Source organism: Danio aesculapii, chromosome 18 (assembly GCF_903798145.1).
Source record: "Danio aesculapii chromosome 18, fDanAes4.1, whole genome shotgun sequence".
Taxonomy (NCBI): Eukaryota; Metazoa; Chordata; class Actinopteri; order Cypriniformes; family Danionidae; genus Danio; species Danio aesculapii.
In genome coordinates this window covers 6,983,299-6,993,298 of record NC_079452.1, presented here as the reverse complement: position 1 = coordinate 6,993,298, position 10,000 = coordinate 6,983,299, and the positions used below count along the sequence as shown (strand labels likewise).

At 32.7% G+C, this 10,000-nt stretch overlaps 1 protein-coding gene across 1 annotated transcript in view; it reads left to right on the top strand.

The window, feature by feature from the left end:
• Positions 1-10,000, top strand: part of si:ch211-220f16.2 (golgin subfamily A member 4) — a 51,309-nt gene that overhangs the window by 1,638 nt on the left and 39,671 nt on the right. The window contains exons 3-7 of the mRNA XM_056477888.1: positions 9-161; positions 4,955-5,237; positions 6,073-6,188; positions 6,302-6,428; positions 8,285-8,376. Of these exons, the coding sequence (XP_056333863.1) occupies positions 9-161; positions 4,955-5,237; positions 6,073-6,188; positions 6,302-6,428; positions 8,285-8,376 (771 nt within the window). The remainder of the gene's footprint in view (positions 1-8; positions 162-4,954; positions 5,238-6,072; positions 6,189-6,301; positions 6,429-8,284; positions 8,377-10,000) is intronic.

The window sequence follows — 10,000 nt, the reverse complement described above, 5'->3', positions numbered from 1 at the left end:
TTGCTTAGGCTCCTGGCTCCCCGCTAGCGGAGATGGGCTCTGATATAAGATTTTCTGAGGTCACAGAGCAGCTGGCACAGATGGAGGAACTTGTGTCTCATTTAAAAGAGTTGATCAGGGAGAAAGATGCAGTACTCAGCAGTAAAGATGAACAAGTCAAGGTAATTTATGTTTCTGAAGGAATATTTTCTGTGTGTCAGTGCTATAAGTGGGACATTTTGTTTTTTCTAAATCTGATGCCATTCAAGCATACAGTGACTTGATTACAATCCATGAGGAATTGGAATTATTTTTTTTTTAATCAAAACTGCATGTTTGTTTCTAAATTAAACATTGCAGGTCATGCTGTGCTTCTGTACAAAATCTTCTCTAGGGTTGTGAGTGTTTATCTGTCTTCATATTGAATTTTAACTCCCATTTCTTCATGTTGTCCACAAGTATAAAGTTAAAGATTACTGTATTCATCTTGTAGAAACAGTCACTTTTACAAAGTTTTTACTAGTTTGCAAGCAAGTGCTTTAAAATATGAGATGAATATGTTAGAGTGCAATTCTATGTAAGTGTAGAGCAGAATATATCACAGAACATAATGATTTCCGCATTCTAGTGCTTTTATTGTTTAACTTATATAGCTACTGTCAAATATTGCTTGTTGTACTTTGTTCAGGGATAAAGTGATGCATAATGTGTCGCTGCTTTTGAAATTATATCTTCTCAATGTACACAATTAAGTAATATAAATATTAGCCTACTTACACTAGGACATTTTGTTAATGACATTCAGTTAAATTAATAGTTTACCCCCACCACCCCCAAAAAACACAGTTTTCTTGCTTTCTATTTATGGCTTTTTTTTCTGGTGAAACAGAAAGTTGAAGTCAGAATTATTAGCCCCCCTTTTAATTTTTTTTTTTTATATTTACCATATGATGTTTAACAGAGCAAGGAAATTTTCACAGGATGTCTGATCTGATATTTTTTCCTCCAGAGAGTCTTATTTGTTTTCTTTTGTCTAGAATAAAATCAGTTTTTCATTTTTTAAAAAGCTATATATTTTTTAATAGTCTACAGAATAACCATCATTATACAATAACTTGCCTAATTACCCTAACCTTCCTAGTTAACCTAATTAACAGAGTTAAGCCTTTTAAATGTCACTTGAAGCTCCACTTTGAATATTTTTTTTTATATTTCGCAAGTTATGATTCAGGATATTTTCACACTATGTCCGATAATACTTTTTCTTCTGGAGAAAGTCTTATTTGTTTTATTTTGGCTAGAATTTTTTTAATTAAAAAAACATTTTAAGGTCAAAATTATTAGCCCCTTTAAGCTATATATTTTTTCGATAGTCTACAGAACAAACCATCATTATCCAATAACTCGCCTAATTACCCTAACCTACTTAGTTAACCTAATTACCTAGTTAAGCCTTGTCTTGAAAAATATCTAGTAAAATATTTACTGTCATCATGGAAAAGATAAAATAAACCAGTTATTAGAAATTAGTTATTAAAACTATTATGTTTCGAAATGTGTTGAAAAAAATCTTCTGGAAAAAAAAAATAAACAGGGGGCTAATAATTCTGACTTCAACTATATATAGTATAATATATATATATATATATATATATATATATATATATATATATATATATATATATATATATATATATATATATATATATATATATATATATATATATACACACATGCATACATACATACATACATACATACATACATACATACATACATACAGTTGAAATCAGAATTGTTAGCCCCCCTGATTATTTTTTTTCCCAATTTCTGTTTAACGAACGAAAGATTTTTTTCTAACATAATAGTTTTAATAACTAATTTCTAATAACTGATTTATTTTATGTTTGCCATGATGACAGTAAATAATATTTTACTAGATATTTTTCAAGACACTTCTATACAGCTTAATGCAGGGGTCTCAAACTGCCACCCATCGCTTTTCAATTTGCATGAGCATAAGCATGTATAGCGATGGTTTGTTGGGTAGACTATCGAAAACAAATATAGCTTAAAGGGGCTAATAAATTTGACCTTAAAAATGGTCTTCAAAAAAAATTAAAAGCAGCTTTTATTCTAGCCGAAATAAAACAAATAAGACTTTTTCTAGAGGAAAAAATATTATCAGACATACTGTGAAAATGTCCTTGCTCTGATAAACATCATTTGTGAAATATAAAAAAATCAAATAAAAAAAAATCAAAGGGGGGCTAATAATTCTGACTTTAACTCTATATAAACAAATATTCTGTCTGCACAAATGTATTTTGTAAATAAGACAATAATAATAGATTCATATACAAAAGTTGAGAGCACACTTCCCTTTTCTGCATAGGAATGGATGTATATAAACATTTCACATTTACCTTTTCATTCTGATTTCAAGAGATTTTCTTGTGTGATCAGGAGTTTTGCAAAAAAAAAAATCATATAATTCAATCATATTCTAGTTGGTTGTGAATTTGCTTTAGAAATGTTGCATGGTTTGAGACTGGCCTCTATGTGAGCTGCTCTTTGTATCACTCATCACGGTTTACAATGGACAGTCTGGTTCAACCTGCTATAATTAATATGTTTAAATAGGAGTAGTAGAAGGCAATTGGCTGTTCAGTAGCTCTGATGATTCATTCCATGTAGTTCATTCGTGTTCAGGCTTGTCATGTCAATGTCAAAAAAACTGATTTTACTAGATTAGTAGATCTTAAACTTTGATTTCAGCCTTATGTTAAAACAAATCTTGAGGTCTTCATAACTAGAAAGATGTATATTTGGTACAATGTTAACTAAATAATAAGGCTAATAAGGATATTTTTTGTTGTAGTTTTAGCTTAAACCTTTTGTTCACCTAAAAATGAAAATTACCTCATAATTTCTTTGTCTTCTGTTGAGCACAATATTTTGATATTATGAAGAATGCTGATTACTGGCAACCAACAACTTCCATAGTAGGAAAGTGCCAGCTACCATAATTTTTTATATCATCTTTAGTGTTCAACTGAAGAAAGAGACTCAAAGTTTGAATAACAATTTAAAGCTAAAGATAGCAAAAAAAGGGTAAATGATTTTCAGAATTTTTGGGTGAACTTTTTCTTTAATGCTGGATTTCTCTGTTTTTTTTTTTGGTTTTTTTTTAAAGTGATCTTGAGTCCGTCCTGTCCCTGGCAGAGAGATACAGTTGAAGTCAGAATTATTAGCCCCCCCCCTTTTTTTTTTTAAATATTTCCCAAGTGATGTTTAACAGAGCAAGGAAATTTTCACAGTATGTCAGATAATATTTTTTCTACTGGAGAAAGTCTTATTTGTTTTATTTCAGCTTGTATAAAAGCAGTTAAAAATTTTTAAAAAGTTAAAATTATTAGCCCCTTTAAACTATATCATTTTTTAATAGTCTACAGAACAAACCATGGTCATACAATAGCTTGCCTAATTAACCTAACCTGCCTAGTTAACCTAATTAACCTGGTTAAGCCTTTAAATGTCACTTTAATGTCACTTTAAGCAATAGTGTCTTGAAAAATATCTAGTGAAATATTATGCACTGTCTTCATGGCAAAGATAAAATAAATCAGATATTAGAAATGAGTTATTAAAACTATTATGTTTAGAAATTTGTTGAAAAAAATCTTCTCTCCGTTAAACAGAAATTGGGGGAAAATAAACAGCGGGGCTACTATTTCTGACTTCAACTGTATAAAACATTAAATGCTTGTGTGGTATTGTAAGTATGTGACATAGATAATGGCAGTACAGTACAAAATAACATAGACAAACACAGCTAAAGCAATTTGAACAATTATGGTATTCAAAAGAGTGATATGCTAATAAGTCAGAATTATACAATTGATTGTAAAGATCTATTTATTTATATTATATATATTTATATTGGATTGAATTTTATAAAATGATATACATTTTAAATATTAAACTAATTAAATGTAATATTTTTTTGTTTTGCTTTAGAAGCCATTTTAAAAATCTGTCCTTGTAATGTTGTACTTTTTAGTAATGATTTTCTGTTGTGATTTGTTTATAAGAGTATTTATTCATGAAACTCTATTTATATTTGAAGGGGTGTCTATGATGGCTGCGCCAACATGAGATGACTCCCACAAAGTGCTGTGAAATGTGCATTTTTAAAATTAGAAATTTGATGCAATCTCAGCTTAGATATGAAGTCAGGGCAGGACATATAGTAACCCCTCCCCTTTAAAAAACAGCCAATAGTATTTAGTTTTATCACAGCTCTGCCAGTGGAAGTGATTGAACTCAAGCACATCAAATGAGAAGCACCTTGATGGGGGGCCAGGAATGTCAAATACTATAGAGCACTTAACTGAAGTAATCAAAAAAAAAAATTGTCAACCCATTTAGGCGGAATGACAAACCCAAGCTTTGCATGTTTATATCTTTTAAATGCAAATTTTGTCACTGTTTTGGATCACACTAGCTTATAGATATCCTTAAAGCAGACTGATGCTAACATCTAAAGAAACTTCGTTTTAATTTCATAGCATATTTATTAAGTCAGTGTCATTAGACAAGATTTTTATAATGAAAGCTCTTTGGATGTTTTAAAAAGGTATCACCTGGATGAAATTTAAGTTACTTATCAAACATTGAATTGAAAAAATCATATTTAACTTTTAATATACAGTTTTTGTGAATTGGATTTATCTATTTCTATTTCTATATTTGTTTATCTTGTCGTATTGAAATATGAAGTTGTTTGTATAATGTAATGTTTTTATGTATATTGATCTTGCCATGAAATAGCCATAAGTCCTGATGTGGCAATAAATAAATTAGTCAAAAAGATAGTGATTTTTAGTCCACACAAGCAAATTATATAGTCAGTCTTCTAAACCATTCTCAGATTTCATTTGTCAAATTGTATGTGTGTGTGGTTGTTTGGTAGGAGCTGACAGAACAAATGCAGCGCTTGCGGAGTGAGAGAGAAAACTCAGAGTCAAAGTTAGATGCGGAACGGCACATTGCTCGAGCTCGGCTCAAAGATCTGATGGAGAAACATGAGGCTGAGCTCCGCAGGGCTGCTGATAAACATGAGGCTGAGATGGCGGAGAGAGAGCAGGCCTTGCGCCGACAGCTGGAGACCCTTCAGCGATCCATATCACTGCCTGCAGAAGCACACGCAAGCTTATCCACCTCTATCACTACTCAGAGAGTCACAGAGCTGCAAGGTATACTCCATTATGTCACATGCTTAGAGAAGCACATCTGCAGTTTAACCTTTATTTCTTAAATAAACTTGTTATAAGGGTAAATGCCAGTCTTCTCACCTAGTGATGTGGTATTGCAAATAAACTTGTTGTTAGTGGGTCACTGAAAGCAGCAGTGCCTTGTTGAGAGTGTTAATGCAAATTGTTGGTGCAGTTGTGCATGTTTGATATGGTATTATTGTTGCAGCTGTTGTTGCAGGCTGTTATTGCAGGCCTACCAACACAGCATCATTGGCATAAAAACTAATGCAGATATTCCATAAAATTAAAGACTGAATATGCAAATCGGATCAGAACAGTTTTGATGCACAGTGTGGACATTCAGTCATTAGTGGTTCAGTCAAATTCCAAATTAAACTGAATGCTTGCTTGAGATAATATTATGATTATTGATGCTCCTAAATGTCAATATTGCTAATGCAAACTAACTGTGAAACATATATGTTTTGCACAGCCCTATTATTTATGTTATCAAACAACGATTTTTATCTGGAGAGAGTTATGCAAATATGGTAGATGTTTTTTAGAAGTCTTAAAAAAAGAGTTTTAGAATTTTATCTTATTTTGTGTGTATTATTTTTATTTGTTGATATATTTTTATTGTTATAAATCTTTGATCTGTTGTTGCCATTAAAAAGCCAGGAAAGCTGATATGGCATTAAACTCAAAACTGGGATTAATATGTCTTAGAGTTTTGATGGTTTTTGTATATTAATATACACTCATTCACATCATGTTTTTTCTTCTAAGTGACTTTGTTTAAAGATTTGTATTTATTTTCTTCGGTCTAAATCAGCCCAAGTGAAATTGAAAGAAGCCGAAGCCAATAAAGCAGAAACAAAGTTCCTAAAGATGAAAGCTTGGTCCAAGTCTCGGATCAGGCAGCTCGAGGAGGAGCTTAAAAAAGTTCAGGTACTGTATAGTGGTAACGGTTTTATTTTTTGAGATATGCATACATTAAACATCCAAATTAATTAACTCCTGTTTGTTTGTTTGTTTGTTTGTTTGTTTGTTTTTTACTTCAGTCTGGCATATGTGTCAGTATGTCCCCTGATGTCACATCCCTACACAGTCGCATAACTGATTTGCAAGAGGAGAGAGAGGAAATGCTCAGCAAACTGGAGCTGTACGAAGATATGAAGGCAAAAAATGGTATTTAAAAGTGGCGCCAGTTCATTTTATATATAGTTTAAGTATTTTGTATGGAGTGTATTATAGACCAACAAAAAAAAAATTGGTCTAATGGAAATATTTGTCAATAGGATCATGATACAAAAAGTACACAAAATATTTTATTTTATTTTTTACATTTTGGTATTTGGCTTGTGCACTCGTTCCACAATTTATAATGCAATACTCTAAAATCATATTTGCAATGGCACTTGGGCCAAATCCTTTGTAGTTTCTCCAGGGCTTTGAGTATTATTGCTGTCTTGATGTATGTAAAGAGTTTTTTGGTAAAATATCATGCCATTCACATATAGTAAGGTAATTTCTTGTTACCTTAAACATTAGTCCCCAGCTCTTGATTTTCAGTTCAGTTTACTTTATAGAAGTATTTATGGATAGTTCATCCTTGAAGTGATAATTTGCTGTTAGGTGGTCTCATTTTGGAGTTAAAAATACTGCATAACACCATAACAACTTAATACAATAACCAAACAAAAAACAAAGATACAACAGACATACTACCAAACATAAACATCACAGCACCATTTTTTCTTGGTAGGGTAGTTAATAGGTTAAGCTGATATAAAGACATTAAGTCTCTTTTTTTTTTTACTTTCCTGTTGTTAAAATAAGATCCAAATCCCTCCCATTTTGAGGTTTCCGAACTGATTGACACGTGGGAATGGTGGGCAGGGAGAACCAGCATTAAAGGCATAGGCCACAAAAACAGTTAGGTAGTGTTCAAAGCAGAAAATTCAAACATTCTGAAAGGTATAATAAATAATCTTATGGATGTTTTGAGCTAAAACTTTACAGACACATTCTGGAGACACATAAGACTTATCTTAAGTCTTAAAGTAAAATAGGTGCCCTTTAAGGCCTTATTTTTATGCTATGATTCACAGACACCCTGCCTATGAAACAATATAACAATTATTATTAAGTATAAATCCCTAACATTGGTATGTCAGTTACTAAAATGTTGCTAGATTTGCAGTTCTTTTATGTATGCATTGCAGAGTGAACAGCGTTTTTTGAAAATGTGAACAGCTGTTTAAAAACTGTCTGCAATTTAACAAATTACATTTTACATCTTCTGGGACTAAATTATGGATGATCATAAAAATTAAGATTCAAAGATAAAAAAGGCACTTGCTAAGAACAAGAATCTAAATAGATATCAAAGGAACTCATGACAAAAAACAAGCTCTGCTGCTGTCATGTCACATCATGCTCGTCTTTTATCAGCATTTGCGTTAACGCTTTAATTTAGCTCGAACAGCCTTCAGCTTTACTCTGCTTTGTACTTCAATGATGATAAGCTTTGAACATTTTAGCTCATTTCCCAGTGATGGGTTGCAGCTGGAAGGGCATCCGCTGTGTAAAACATATGCTGGATAAGTTGGCGGTTCATTCCGCTGTGACGACCTCAGATTAATAAAGGGACTAAGCCGAAAAGAAAAAAAAATGAATGAATGAATATTTTAGCTCATCCATAAAAAAGCTCAAAGCTCAAAATATCCTATGATTTCACTCAGTCATTGTGTCATCGCACGCCTTTTAAAATATCCGGAAAAATTCTGATCCAAGTGATTTTTAGTTTATTATTCTTTTGTCACTTTTCACAGCATGTTTCTTTCTTTAGAAGAAATATTAACAAAATCTAATATTTCATATTGGAAATTGTATTGCTGGAAGTGATGGGCCTTTTTTTGGGTCTGTGTGTAAAATCACTGATTTGATGCTGAATCGATGCTGTCTCTTCCAAGTACTTGAGCATGCAGGTACTGCACCTTCCTAATTTGCATTTTGTCATAATTATCTTGTGCCATTAATAGAGGAATTGCAGAAGCAGCTGATGGAGTATAAGGAACAGCAGAGCAAGATGCAGGCTGACCTGGAGCAAGTGACCAAGAGAGCATCATCACAGGCAATGAATGATTTCATTCTTTTGATTGTATTGTAATTGCAAAACTGTTGCGATTGTCATGGGTAAGATGTGTTCATCAGATTTTAAACCACAGTAAAATATAGCCTTTTCTGTGTTCTTGTTTTTATTCATATTGCTATTCTAGGATTTCCTCTCATTTTCAGTTTTATTTTCAGTGTTCAAACAGGCCATGGGATTTCTTTAATATCCTTTAATTTTAAATCATCTATTCCAGACATTGAAGATCTGTGTTTTTTTTTTCTCCAAGTCATGGAATATCAGCGATTTTTATTTGTTATTTAAAATTTTGCTGTCCAACTTATCTATTCTGTTTTTTAAAGGGGTGGTCCACTGGGATATCATATTTTAAACTTTAGTTTATGTGTAATGTAGCTGCATGAACATAAACAACATCTCTGAATGTAATACGCTCAAAGTTCAATGCAAAGGGAGACATAGGCTTTTACAGAGTTAGCTTAGAAAAGCCTACAGCTAACAAATTTGGGGACTTCAAAAAATACATCCAGGCTAGTGAGACCACAAGGGCTTCCGGTTACGTGCATTCACCTAGCGCACACACCCTCTGCAGCGAAGGGCGTGGCCAGCGGCGCTATTATGTTATAGCAATGAAAGCTAAAATGCCGTCCAAACATTGCTATTTTTACAGAGCTTCTTCTGTTTCTGTATGTGGGCTTCCAACGGACATGACACAAAGAGAGAAGTTCTTACGGTTTAATTTTAATTATGTTCCAGAGAATTATATAAAAAAGATATAGTGCTAGCATTAGACAAAGTACAGCTTCCAGAATCTCTCCCAGTTCAGTGCTGGATTCAGTTAAAAGTCCTCCAAGTTGTAAGTATTTTTATTTGTTAAGATTGATCAACTACAGGCATGGTTCGAGTTTTAGTGAGGACGTAAACAAGGATGTAAACAACGGGAAATGCTGTTTGGCACCGCTAACAATTTAGCTACAAATTCATATTTATCAGTCAAACCGCTGTAAACAGCCACAATCTTCAGCAGCGCATGCAGTGTCTCTCTATGTGGCTGCTTTCTGTGCTTTCTAACAAATTGCTTGTAGGGGAGTGACGGAGCCAATCCACGAATCACAGCACATTATGTTAGCAGACCAATCAGAACCTCATGAGGGGCAGGCCTTTCAGAGGAACTAGGAAATATGACCGTATTTTTCATGTTAGCTGAGTAGCTGTATATAATCAAAATAAAATACATGAAAAAAAACAAAGCATGAAGCATGAGCACACACATTGCTTTGCATCTTATATTCACAACCAAGCCTTAAAAATATAATCTGGACCACCCCTTTAAGTATTCGACTTCATGTACTTTGCCTATTGTTATGGTCAGGCTATTTTAGTGCCAATTTATTCCTTAAGGTTGTGTATGAATTGCAGTTGATTATCGACAATTTATTGCCTTCAGTTCATTATAAGTTATGGAAATTTGTTCAGTGAAAATCAGGGAAAAATCTGAGAATTTGAACCCTGTCTTTAACATTTTGTCACTTTGGAATTATAGGGTTCTGTCTGCGTTCTGAATGATTTTGAGATATTGAGCTTCAAAGTTTTTGCAATCCATAGCAAACAGTATGTGTGTAACATT